General features: G+C 35.0%; 2 protein-coding genes across 2 annotated transcripts; one reads left to right on the top strand and one right to left on the bottom strand.

Moving 5' to 3' along the window:
- Positions 1-3,240: 3,240 nt before the first annotated feature.
- LOC149588694 (uncharacterized) lies at positions 3,241-8,652 on the top strand. Its single transcript, XM_089862079.1, has 3 exons — positions 3,241-5,026; positions 7,397-7,633; positions 8,435-8,652. Exons 1-3 carry the CDS (start codon positions 3,469-3,471, stop codon positions 8,650-8,652), a joined length of 2,013 nt encoding a protein of 670 aa, XP_089718205.1. The 5' UTR covers positions 3,241-3,468.
- Positions 8,653-10,172: 1,520 nt separating this feature from the next.
- Positions 10,173-12,562, bottom strand: LOC149588693 (von Willebrand factor-like). The gene is made up of 4 exons (XM_089862078.1): positions 12,523-12,562; positions 11,545-11,580; positions 11,312-11,482; positions 10,173-10,519 (listed from the first exon to the last, which is right to left on the bottom strand). The coding sequence occupies exons 1-4, from the start codon at positions 12,560-12,562 to the stop codon at positions 10,173-10,175; spliced, it is 594 nt and encodes a 197-aa protein (XP_089718204.1).
- Positions 12,563-13,467: the final 905 nt, after the last annotated feature.

The raw sequence follows: 13,467 nt of genomic DNA, 5'->3' as shown, positions 1-13,467 counted from the left end.
TACACGGTTTAAAGTCTGGCAACTAATTCGCTTGACCATGGACAATTTATAAAGTGAAATATATAAAGGATTTATTTATATTTTTAGTAATTAAATATGTTTGAGACTATTATGAACTACAAATATACTCTGTTAGATTATAACTAGTATTCACTGAAAGATCACCCAGAATTATTTGCACTAAGTCAAGTACCTATATTTTTGGCTTTTAATTTTCTAATATGATCATTAATGTATAAGAATGGGGATTTGATTGCATGTAAATTATGGCTTTTATAATTGTACATACTGATAAGTATGTTTAAAATGCTCGTGTGTGTTCTTTGAGTCAGACCAGGGATAGATAGACTTTTTTAAGACGGAATGGGTAACAGGGTTATTCGGGTGCGCGTCCAAGTCCACGACCCCCTAACCCGTGACGGAGGGGTATGAAAGAAGAGGCGGGTCTTATTTTTGTTATGGCGTTGTATGTATATCCGGGTCAAATAAACGTCGTCTGCCCCTTCGTCTGCCAAGCTGGAATGGGCTCGGATTGTAATTTTTGAAAGAACATTGTTTAAAAATGGAAGTTACACAAGACATAGGGCTTGCAACTGAAAAAAAAACGGGGAAGACCCAAGAAAATTAAAAGTGAGTTAGAATTGAGTAAAGGTCTTCATAGATATTACAGCACGAACAGGTTTTAACCAAACACTAAGCTCACAAAACTCCTGACCATTCACTAAGCCTTGGTTAACTTCATCAAATTCGTTTACAAAATCATGAGGATAGTAGAAATGATTGGCTTAAGAAAGAATTAGCGAACACTTCACCCTTACAGATGTACTCCAAATCCAAAACACCGGCACCAAATTCACTAACTACCTTCTTAATTGCTATTAAAAACAATTCCCGAATTATTACCGGACCCTCGCATTTAGACGGCTCCATTTTGAACCCCTGTGAAGACGCTTATCTGTACAACCATAGCCCACTCGATCCGCGCTCTATAGCTATAGCGCGAGCAGCTTGCGTCGTGACGCGCGTGATCGAGTGGGTTATGGTACAACGCAAGAGGGGTCGTAGGCGACAGAGGTAAACAGGAATTACGTATTTTTGGCCCTCCTTGTCAGCAACATCACCAATACGTAGTTTTTGTGAGCCAATAAGATAATTTAATTTTTTGGTTACGTGTTGAAGGAAGGGACTATATACTCGTCTATTAGTCGGACTGAAGTAAAGGCCAAACGTTGTTCATTCCGTCTTAAAAAAATAAATCTATCCCTGGTCAGACTGAGGAAAAATTGTTAAAGAAGATGGGGTTTAAAACCTTTAGTATCGAAGGTACAGGCTCCCAAACATTCGCCCCTAAAACAAGGAACTTGGCAGACATGTAGAATAAGACATAACAGCCCGTCCATCTTGTTAAGACAATTTCAGTAGCCTCCAATGTAAGAGCGTAAATGAGCCCTTGTCTATCAGAAGTGTACAATGTACTTTTAAAGGTAGAACTGTGCCTAAGCTGGTAATGTAAAAGTCGTTCAAAGTGTATTAGTAGAGGAGTGGACGTCTCGAACAATACCTCTAAATAACCATGTTAACTTGGTACAAATAAAAGAAACATTAACTTTAAATTCTTGCGCTATAATACTTTGAACTCTTTTTACATAACCACCTTAGGCACACTTTTACCTTACCTTTAAACGTACACTTCTGCTAGATATAGGCCCATTAACGCTCTTAGATGGAGGCTATTGAAATTGTCTAAATAAGATGAACAAGCTGATATATCTTATTGAACATGTATGAAAATTTCCTTCTTTAAGTGGCCAATGTTTGGGGACCCGTACCCTCGTAACTAAATGTTTTAGACCCCATGTTCATTGACACTTGTCACCCAGTCTGACCCAAAGAACACGCTCTTTAATTTATGGCATACTTATCAGAAACACCATGTATACATTAAATTACATTACATTAATCATAAGTTCATAGGCTATGTTCCATAAGTTTGTCACTGGTTACTGAGAGCTTGTCATGAAGTGATTGAAGTAGGTCATTGATTTTCCTGATGAGGCGCTGTCAAAGGCTTAGTACAGACTAAATAGAAAGATGGTCTGCAAAACCTAGTGTAGTCAATTCTCGCTTCCGTCGTTCTCGAACTATCTCTAATTAAGCATCTAGCATTACGAAGTATAGGTTAAGTCATACTTATGGAACATAACTTATAAGCTTATGATTAATACAATTATCAGTCTAAAAGCACATAATAACTTATTTCATTGACTGACAACAATCTCCCTATCCTTGAAAATGTAATCATACTAGTCAATGCAAATATTTATTCATGCTAATTAATGTAACTTTAACCGCGAAAATTTGTTGCACACCTGACTTATTATTTAGTTGGCTGTAAGCTTCCTGAAATAGGATTGACAATTTCCGAAATTGTCAAACAGTAAAAAGTGACCTTAGAATTTAGGGAATCACCTATTAAAGGTAGTTATCTTTTTTACAACTTCAACTCTTCTCAATTAAAATGAATAAAGTGAAAATAATTTTCTCGATTTTTAACTAAAACTAGCTTCATTTTAGTTTCTAAAATATGTCATAAACCAGAAAATTCTAAAATAAAGTGTGTCTATGTGCCACTGTTTCGCATCATTGAATTCTGTTAAAAGTGATAAAAATTGAACTATATATCCGTTGAGTGTCTTGGCTAACCCGTGAAATTTCCACTTAAACCCGTTTTTTATTATGTTTATATATAGGTAAACCAAATGCCTCATAAACTATAAAAAGATTAAAAACTCTATAGTACTTTAAATAAACAAAACTGGGTCGTCTTTTATTTTAAGGCCAAACTCATTACCATTTTTTTCCCGAATATAAAAAGCTTTCCAACACTATTTTCCTTCTTTAAACAAAATGGGAATCTTCTTGAACGCGGTCGCAATGTTTTGGTTCAAAGTTTTCAATGTTAAACATTCATTTTGAAGGAGTTTTAAACTTTTTTCACTTTAAAAAGGAACAAAATGTGCTTCGTTCGAAAAACTTTCGTGTAAAATAACTATGAAGTGTAGCGCCGTAAGAATATCCCGCGGATGGATACAACTAAAGTAGTACCTGACCAAAGAGACATTGCATCAATTATAAAAAACGTTTCTTCAATAACAAATTCACGTATGAATTATCATCTACAATTCAATATTGCGAAGTAAAACTAAATCCTGTAAAGAAGAAATAGTAATTCCTGAAAACTAAAAATATTAAAAATATTTGGGGCACTTCAAGACCGTCAGCTCGAATTATCAGCTGTTATTAAACTAAAACGGATGGGTATTACACACTAAATCATCCCAGTGAAATTTCACCAGTAAGCAGTAAGCTACAGCGGATGGATACACCAAATTAAATAACGAAGAAAGTAGTTCCATGAACTAAAATTGAAACTACAATCAACGTTTTGTTGTCAAAACCTTCAACAAAATGAATCTCCTAATAAAGTTACCACGAGCCAGAACTGTCTATACGTTACTACAAGTCTTGCTTCTACTATCAAATAACATCTTATTGGAGGCTTTGCACTTTAATATGCATTGCTTAGAAAACTTTGAAAAACGGTCAAGTGGACGTGGTGTAGTTCAAGAACTGTCCCAGAAAACGCGTCTCGTGAGACATCGTCAAACGCGTCACGCTTTGATTCCTAAACCGTTTCGAGTTGCTGCAGCTGGACGCGTAAGCAGCCCTGATAATAGATTACTCAACAATTTCATGAGGGTTAAAGTCAAGTACTTTGATGGTAATGATTACGATATGGGACATGAAGAATATCAAGCCACACACCCATTTGGACAAGTACCCCAAGCTTTGCCAGATATCGATCGCTGGGATCCACCGCAGCCTCACAGAAAGCCAGAACTAATATTAGATAACCATAAACATAAATACGAACATGGATATCCTTACAAACCAAATTTGCAATCCTCACCGTCTCATTCTGAACATTCTGGAGAGTTACCGACTTACAATGAACAATGGGGATCAACTATGAATCAACATAAACCACAAAATTCTCATATCCGACCACAAAGGCCTACTCTAGATTCTGGCCTATCAGAACAATGGCCATCAACAGGTACAAGCCAATCGCAATGGCCTTCTCAGCATACACAGAGTCAGTCCGAAACATGGCCTTCTCACAATATCCAGAGTCAATCACAATGGCCTTCTTTAGACTTTAGCCAATCAGAACAATGGCCCTCTAAAAATCCTACCCAATCATCTTTAAGTTGGCAATCTTCTCACAAGAATCCAAGCACCTCAAAATGGCCGCCTACGAAAACCACTACAAATTCAAAACCTTCTCAAATATATTCTAAACCCTTCAAAGTGACGACACCGCTTAGTCATATGTCCAATGGAGGAAGTAGCCAAATAGAATCCGATACGATTTTGTCACGACCGGTAATGGTTTTTGATTCGTTGACGGGAGAACCGGTACAAAATGTCAAGGTTATTCACGGGAAGGTTGTCGTTGCTGAAAGAAAATTGCACACGGAGAATGCCCAAAAGACACAAACGCCAAGTAAGACGAATTCGAATTTTCAAAATACAATTGTTATTCCAATCGTGGTCAATCCTTCAACCGGTCAGGCTCAAGTTCAATCTCAAAAACCTATGAATCCAAACACATTTTTACAGACTTTGCCCAACGTTGGCGAAGAATCGGATAACGAGAACAGCACACCAAATATGGATTTGTTTACATTTACACCGTTTACTACGACCACGTCCACTGCACCGACAACCACAACCACAACCACAACTACAACAACAACAACAACGACCGAACCACCCACAACTACTACTACAACGACTACAACTACACCAACGAACACTTTCGTAGAAATTACGTTCAAACCAACTACAAACAGACCTACAACGTCAACTACGAGACGACCTACAACTACGAAGAAACCTATGAAAAAGCCACCGAAAAGGAAGAAACCGAAACCTAAACCTAAACCTACGAGGAGACCTTCAGGTTTTTTAAGTTTTTATGGAGATAGTTTTAATGATTTTACCCGAGTGAAAGATATTGTAAAATTATTTTGGAAATATCAATTTAACAAAGAATTGTTATAAAATTATAAGTTTAATTTCTTTAGATTTTTCTGGTCGTTTTGAACATTTTTTTTTTCAACATTAGATGAAGCGTTAGGCAAAATTTACCTGAATTTTTTATTTTACGTTACCTCACACATTTACTGGTCTTTTAATGAAAATCTGTGTGGTTTAGTTTAAACAAATGCCACTAGATGCCAGGCTCATAATCGAGAGGTGGAGTTGAATGGCCCTCTGAGTTTAGCAGAGGCTAGTTTTAGCTGCACCCTCATGGACGTGTTTTGACAGGCTCCTGCCTTGGCTAGGTAAAATTTGTGTGGAGAAGATCAGCCAGAATGTTAGGGGTTTCACAGGAGCCGATAGTTGCTTTAAGCCTACTTTTAGATGCTTAATTTTTTGAGGAAAATTTTCAATACAGTGAATTTACTACCAAATTCCCTTACCTGTTTCGAAACTGTTACAACAATTTATTTTCACCTGAATATCTTACATTAATTTTCACATTGTCCGAACTTTTCTTCACTTTATTTACATATTGATATTTCACAGAAATTTTCCTGATTTTCACCTGGTCCTTTTGACTTTTTTGTGATATTATTAAACTCTTCTGATTAAGGCATATTTCACAATAAAATATTTTCATATTTATTTCAATACATGCCGAAAAGTAGGTTATTTTAAAATAGGCCAAAACCTGAAAAATTTTAAAATGGGTTAATAAATTTAAATTACAGATTTTTTTTAAAAAAACAGGCTGATTAAAACACCTAGAAATTTTATCCACAGAATCTATGAAAATAAATAAAGATTTATAAAAATAATTAAGGATTATTGAAAATAATTCAGGATTCACGAAAGTAATTCAGGATTTACGAAAATAATTCAGGGTTTACGAAAATAATTCAGGATTTACGAAAATGATTCAGGGTTTACGAAAATAGTTTAAGATTTATGAATATATTTCAGAATTTATATAAACATTTTAGGGTTTCAGGATTTATAAAAACAATTCGAGATTTCAGGATTTATATAAACAATTCAAGATTTTAGGATTTATAGAAACAATTCAAGATTTCAGGATTTATAAAAAAATTTTGATTTCAGGATTTTTAAAAATAATTTAGGATTAAGGGACTTTATAAAAATCAGTATTGATAAAAATAATTTAGGGTTTATAAAAGTAATTTAAGATTTAGAAAAACAATTCATGATTTTTAATAAAATTATGTTTCATCATCAAATGAGACAAGACTGAGGTTTTAAAAAGCATTAAAATGTTAAACCAGGACTTGAGAAATGGGAATCGTTTGAGTTTAAATGTACGCTCACTTTAAAGGGAACGAGAAGCTTCGTTTGAAAAATCTCGGATTTATATAACAAAAGATTGAATTAATTTCTGTGAATTCAAAAATATCAAGCTTTTAATTCTCCGATTTCTGGTTATTTGGCAATATGCATTTGAAAATGCTTCATATGATATTATTTGAAATTCATTTTTTATGAAAGGCTAAAACGTTTCCAGTAGTTTGACGTCACAGATATATTTTTTCACGTGATATGGTGCCACTCTCTCTGCTATCAGACCCAGAGTTCAGACTGGCGACAAGCTTGAGACGCGTATAGGATTGCCGCGCTTTTTCCCCCTCACGTCATAGTGATGTCATCAAACGGGCGAACATGCTCGACAAGACAAAATTGTTGATACATCGAAACTGAGTTTTAGTGATTTTTCAATGGATTTTAAAAATAGAAACTTTGGTTCAATTATATTAAAAACTTGATATTTTGAAGGTAGAGACTTGAAAGTGTAACATAATACCACTTTCGTGCTAAAATATGATATGAAATTGTAAATTCGCATTCCCTTTAAGATACATATTATTTTCATAAACGCTAAATATTTTTTGTAAATCCCGAACTATTTTCTAAAACCTTCAATGAAGGCTAAATTATATTTTGTTATATGTGTCATAAAAATCAACTAATTTTTAAAACTAAAAAGTTTTTCTTTATTTATTGAAAATTTCCAACTTACATTTAAATTTTAAAATAATTTTAAATAATCCGAGACTCGGGTAAAATGGGTGTTTGTACATTAAACATGCATGATTTGAAATTAATTTTTATTGCGAGCAAAAATTATCTTAATTTTACACATTAATTAAAATAAGTAATTTTTGCTTCTATTTTCAATTTAATATTACAATCGAAATGAACTTATTTGAATTATATCTTTTCAATTGTTTCATTTATGTTTAATTAATTTAAATATTTTACACAATTTTTGAAGGTGGCAGTATCTCACTGTCTTTAGCCAGCCTTTCGGTGACACCAGCCAATGATCCAGGGATCGAGTACGTGACGTCAGCGCCTGTTTCCACCAATGGCATCAATTCTTTGCAAATATCACCATTGGGTTATTCTAGCATTACGGGGATGACAGTTGTAATGAAGACTTTAGTCGGCGCCATGTTAGTTTTCTTACCGAGTGCCCTAGTGGCAGCGGGTATCATTACTTCAAGAAGAGGTATGAGCTTTCGAGTTCTTCGTGCAAAATTTTATGAATTTCACAAAAAAAAACATTTTCTTTCAAAGAAAATCAACGCTGGGTAGCTTAGCTAATGTTATACAGGGTGTTTTTGTAAAGTCCATCAATAATGAAGGAGTGTGTTTATTAGGCCCAACTGAGTGGAAAGTATCATAGAACATGGGGTGTACAACATTTGGTTACGGAGATATGCCCCCCCCAAACATTGGCCCCTAGAACAAGGAAATATCCAACAATGTAGAGTACGACTTTAAGCCAGCCGAGTAACCAGCTTGTTTAGAACTATCAGACAATTTCAATAGCCTTCAATCTAAGAACGTTTTGTACTTTTACTCAGCAGAAGAGCATAAAGTGTGTAGAAGTATGCCTACGACGGTAATGTCAAGCCAATCCCAAGTTTCGTGGCGTTTGAAGATCTCGCAGCACGCACTACATTCGAACAATTTTTGGATACCTGTCAAGCCTTTAACAAAACAGGCTGCGCTCCTGTACACTAATTAATTAGCTAAACAACATGAAACTTGGGATAGGCTTGACATTGCCGTCGTAGGCTCTTTTCTGCACATTTCATACCCTTCAGCTGAGCAAAGTTACAAAACATTTTTAGATTGGAGGCAATTAAAATAGTCTAATAGTTCTAAACTAGCTGGTTACTCGGATTAAAGTCGTACTCTACATTGTTGGATATTTCCCTGTATATATTCTGAGTCAACCAGATGTGATTTTTCAAATAAGAATAAAAAGGTTCAATTTATAAAATAATTAATGTTTGAATTCCAGTTCTTCCATTGGCAAAAAGTGACGAGTCTATTTTCTCAAACGACACAAGAATCAGATGCGAGTACAACTGCCTGGTACAACTTGTTTCGGATCTAACCGGAAGTGAACCCGAATTCATTAAGAAATTTAACAATAGCACTGAGATGACAGATCTGACAAATTCAATATTGGACTTATTTAAAAACGAAAAAGATCAAAATTATAAGAAAAATCGATAAGCTATATCAATTTGTGATTATTATTTATTTTAATTAATTAATTTATATTATAATTATAGTAATTATATTTTCGGGAAATAATGTTAATAATAATTATTATAAATAATTATTAAAGATTATAATTTATTTTTAAAAATATTTGGTTTTAACATATTTTGTCCGGAACGCAATTGCCATCAATTCTACTAAAACCCGAATTGCAGGTGCAAAAATAATTTCAAATAAAGCAATTTATTTGACCCTTCTGGCAATAATCGTCGCAAACGCAACTGTATGTTAAGTATGCCAGGCATTCAACTTCAGGAATACATCTTCCACTTTTGTCTCTTTTATAATTTGGCTTGCATGTGCACCCTATACAGCCACTTAAAATGTCGTCTTCAGGGCAATATGTAAAGAACGCATTTTTGTGTGAATTTGTTTAATTTGCTTGGGGTATTTTGTCCTCGACGTTTCTTTTGTAGAAATTGTGCGGGGATTTTGGACCATGTGAGAGAATATTATGTCATCTTTTTCACTGGGGGATTATGACCAGGGTAATTTTCTGAAATCATACCTTTTCTTCTATAGTCATTGAACTCGGAGTCGGACTTCTATTTTATTTATGTCTTGTGATTAATAACTTTATTCATGCTTGCTATTAGGTTTTAAGTGCGCCTTTCTATGGATTTCCTGATGATGTTGACATTTAAAGATAAATAAATTATTGAGATAGATCAGACCACATTTTTTAACTGATCTGGAATTTTGCCCAAATGTACAAACCTCTTAACATGGTTGTTTCAAAAGGAACTTAATTTAATTAAAGCGATTTTAGGCTATAAAATATTTATTACCTTTTATATTGAAACATTTTTATTTTCGAATAGAATATATATGTTTTAAGGTCAGGAAGTTCCAAAAATGGTACTATAGGATCGAAAATGTTGTATGACATTGTGCACTAAAGGCCTCCCCAATACTGCAAAATGGTGTGTACTGGGGCTGAAGGCTCTTTCAGACGATCCAACTTTTTGACTCAGCTCGATGGGTCAAAAAGTTGTATCAACTTGCCCAACTTTTGAAGGGAAAAGTGAAATAAATCCTTCCTATTCATACGACTAAACTTTTACCGCCAAATGGCTCTTCTTAAGCGCCACCTACCTTGGCACTTAGGAAATAACCCGCGAAAAAGGCTTTTTTTGTAATTCATTTTGATTGGCTGGAGAAATGAACTTAAAAAGTTGAGTCAGCAAAAATTGGATCACGATCCAACTAGTTGATTCAACTCGAGTTGACCCATCAAGCTGAGTGAAAAAGTTGGATCGTCTGAAAGAGCCTTTAATTGCCTTAGACTTGTTGATTCAAAATTTCAATCAAATTTATCGACGTTGTTACCACACATAAACTGTCATAAATTAAAAAGTACAATTAACAGTAACTGTTAATTCAATCTGATTGTGATGAGACAGTGAAAAAAAACATTTTCTTATAGGGTTATGTTAAACAGTTTATTTGTTATCGAGTTAAAAAATATCATCTTATTCATATGCAATTGGTGTTTCGGGGGGACATTGTTTGTCCGGAACGCAATTGTCATCAATTCTACTAAAACCCGAATTGCAGCCGCAACGATAATTGCAAGTAAAGCAATCAATTTGATTCTTCTGGCAAGAATCGTCGCAAACGCAACGGTATGCTGAGTTTGCCGGGCATTCGACTATGCATTCCTCTTCTGGAATACATTTTCCAGTTTTGTCTCTTTTAAAATTTGGCTTGCATGTGCAACCTGTACTGCAAACTGCAGTGCATGCATCAGGTCCCACTCCTGGACAGTTGTTGGTGCATAAACTTGTACAATCACTGAGAATCTCGTTTTCAGGGCAACCTGTAAAGAAATGAATGAGGTTTTCCTGAAACTGAAGCAGTATTTCAATTTCGCGTCAAGAATTACGTTATGGTTATACAGGGTGTTCCTGAAATGCCTATCAAAAATTAAGGGGATGTTCTATGGACGGTTTTGTGTCTAAAATGTTCTATGACATTTTGCCGTCCGAGCCACCGTTTTCGAGTTATGATTAGACATGTGTTTTAGGCATGACCCCTTAATTAAATTAGAAATTATTGCCTCAATAAGTTTCTTAATTAAATTTAAGGGGCCATCTGTAAAATACTCTGGACAATCTTAACTTCAAAACAGTGACCCGGACGGTAAATGTCACAGAACATTTTCGGCTCAAAATCGTCCATAGAAACCCCCCCCCCTTAATTTTTGATAGGCATTTCAGAAACACCATGAAAAAATTTAATATTAGAATAATTTCAGATCTATTTTGAGTTCTATGTATTTTGTGACGTCATTATGTAATTTCTTTAAAAAAAACGGCAATTTTCTTAATTGTGGGTCAATTTGGATGTAATTGGTGGAATTTTTAAGCTCTTAAATCTATAAATACATTTTACCAAGAGAAAATAGAAGTGAGAATAATACTTCGGTCAAATTTTAAATTTAGCCCAACTTTCTACCTCCTTTGAGGGTCGTCCGGTTTTTACCCCCCTTAAACTTCAAGTAAGTAGCCAGTCAGGACTCTCAGGAGGCTAGAGGTTATACATGTATATTGTGTTTTTGGAAGGTATATCGGCTCAAGGGATTTTGGGAGAGGGAGTCCGCGCAACATACCAGGGCATTCTGTTATAGGAACGCAAGTTTGATTTGGGGCTCTTTTATAATTGTCCACGCAGTAGCAGCCTTCTCTGCAGTCATCAGTACAGGCTTGCGGCGGGAAAGTAGGGCACTGATCTGAACAGTTATTTGGGCATGAATTGAATACGGTGTTGGGTTCTGTACAAGCTGAAAAGTCAAAGTCATAATGAGATTAAAATGGTTTAGTTTAATCAGTGCTAAATACTTACCAACTGCAGCGGCTTGAGTTCCCAATACACAAATGGCTAAAAAAGAATACGTGTTAAATTTTACACAAGATTTTTCTACTGAACTTGAAAGGCTGTAAAACGCTCAAAGGAAACCGGTTTTTTAATTTGATTTTTGAGGATGGCAAACCAATTAAGTTATTTAATTTCATGATTTTGCTGTTTTTATAACTAAGGAAAGTAATTATAGCTATGTGCACATGAAACGAAACTCTGACTAGCTTTTATGAAGTAAAATAAAAAGGTAACTGTAGCAAAAGTATATAAATATAAAAACGAAAAGTGAACTTCATTAACAGTTCCCTGCCTTTGGCTGTAGGCGACATGTAAACTGAGATGCAATCTACCCTCAGAAACCCTCAACCACCAACAGAAACTGACCAATCAGGGAAGAGCTTCTTGGCATCATAGGTTTTTAGAAAGTAGTACATGATGCTGGCTATCCAATCGTTCATTTTTGGTACTAGAGCTAGCATCTGTTACTTTATGAGCCTATTCACGGCTTGTTCCCTGTGCCACCCACGGTCGTTAGGTAATCATACGCTGAAGGGGTCGACACTATACATGGGATAAAGGAGAGCTTCTTATATTACAGAACGCCAGCAAGTTTCTACGAAGTTTACTTTTTGTTTTTATATCAATATACTTTTGGGACGGTCCTCTATAATTCACCGCCCATGATGTAGTTATGGTTCATTCGAAAGCTGTATAAGTTAGTGTTTTGTAAAATGGGGATAAATGGTCAAGGATTTAAAATGTTTCGTAAACATTCACGAATTTCTTTTGCGTTGAACAATTCTAAATATGGGCGTGACCAGATCTAGTTGGATCTTGTAACCAGGGATAACGTGGAACATGGGATTTTCAATAAGAAAAAGGTATTCAAGGAATTTGAATTTTATAATTGCGGTGCGTTAATTTTTTATGAATTCCAACACTAATTATTCAAATAATACTTACAAAGTACAACGATAACAATTGCGTAAAGTTTATAATTCATGATTATGGAAAATAGATATAATTCAAACGATTGAATCCACGGATTGAACTGTTATATAGTCACCTTCCGACCCTCGTACTATTGCAAATGATTTTGAAAGGTATACGTATGTCAAAATGAAAGAGGCTTTTCAGTGCCAGCTGGCAAAAGAAATTGATGTCGTAAATTCACAGCAAAACTCGCAACGCACCTACGGGTTTACCCAAAAGTAATAAAACCAATAAGTACAACAGATGCTGTAATATTTTTTCTCGCTTAAAAGACGTTTCGAATGATGTGTCAAACTTAAATTTGTTATTGTTACTTATGCTTTATTTTAAACTGGGTTATTCCAAAGTTCATTGAAGTATTCGTAGTTGTGATTGAGAAATAGGTTTTTCCACTGTTTTACTGATGTTATCAAAAGTAAATAGAAATTATAACAGAAAATCTGAAAGTAAAGATAACGCTTGTGGCTTGTGACTCACATCACTTCTCGCTAACGAAAAACCTATTTACTGCCCACAGGGCATATTATCGCAAAATTGTGGTATTAATACCGGGAATCCAAAAGGTAATATTAATCATTGCGCCCCATATCTTCCATGTTAATTTCTCTGCGGGCTTTGAGGGCGGGGCTTCAGTGCTCTCCGTCATGCGTCATAATTCCGACGTCTTTTTAACTGTGATTTCATTTTTTGGTCGTCCGCTTATATTCCTAGCGCATAGGCAATGAAATCGCGAGTCCAAGTAACTGTGACGTAGCAACGTGAGGTGAGGAGAGGATGCAATATTCAATGCACAGCGATATAAATTATTCGTGACGCAAAATTTATCATAGTCTAGCGTCTTTCTCAAAGCCTCCTAGATACGTTTAGAAAATGGTTACACAATGATTCATATTAGCTAAATCAGAAGTTACTAAG

Source organism: Phalangium opilio, unplaced genomic scaffold (assembly GCF_054372755.1).
Source record: "Phalangium opilio isolate 3A_F unplaced genomic scaffold, DU_Popi_V2 ptg000537l_1, whole genome shotgun sequence".
Classification (NCBI taxonomy): domain Eukaryota; kingdom Metazoa; phylum Arthropoda; class Arachnida; order Opiliones; family Phalangiidae; genus Phalangium; species Phalangium opilio.
The sequence above is the reverse complement of the archived record's forward strand: the minus strand, read 5'-3'. Positions and strand labels throughout refer to the sequence as shown.

Coding starts and splice junctions, on each gene's coding strand:
- LOC149588694 (XM_089862079.1), top strand. CDS start 3,469: ATGAATCTCCTAATAAAGTTACCACGAGCCAGAACTGTCTATACGTTA. Junction 5,027..7,396: donor ACCTACGAGGAGACCTTCAG/GTTTTTTAAGTT, acceptor CAATTTTTGAAG/GTGGCAGTATCTCACTGTCT. Junction 7,634..8,434: donor TATCATTACTTCAAGAAGAG/GTATGAGCTTTC, acceptor TTTGAATTCCAG/TTCTTCCATTGGCAAAAAGT.
- LOC149588693 (XM_089862078.1), bottom strand. CDS start 12,562: ATGAATTATAAACTTTACGCAATTGTTATCGTTGTACTTT. Junction 11,581..12,522: donor AATTGTTATCGTTGTACTTT/GTAAGTATTATT, acceptor ATTCTTTTTTAG/CCATTTGTGTATTGGGAACT. Junction 10,520..11,311: donor TCCTATAACAGAATGCCCTG/GTATGTTGCGCG, acceptor ATTTCTTTACAG/GTTGCCCTGAAAACGAGATT.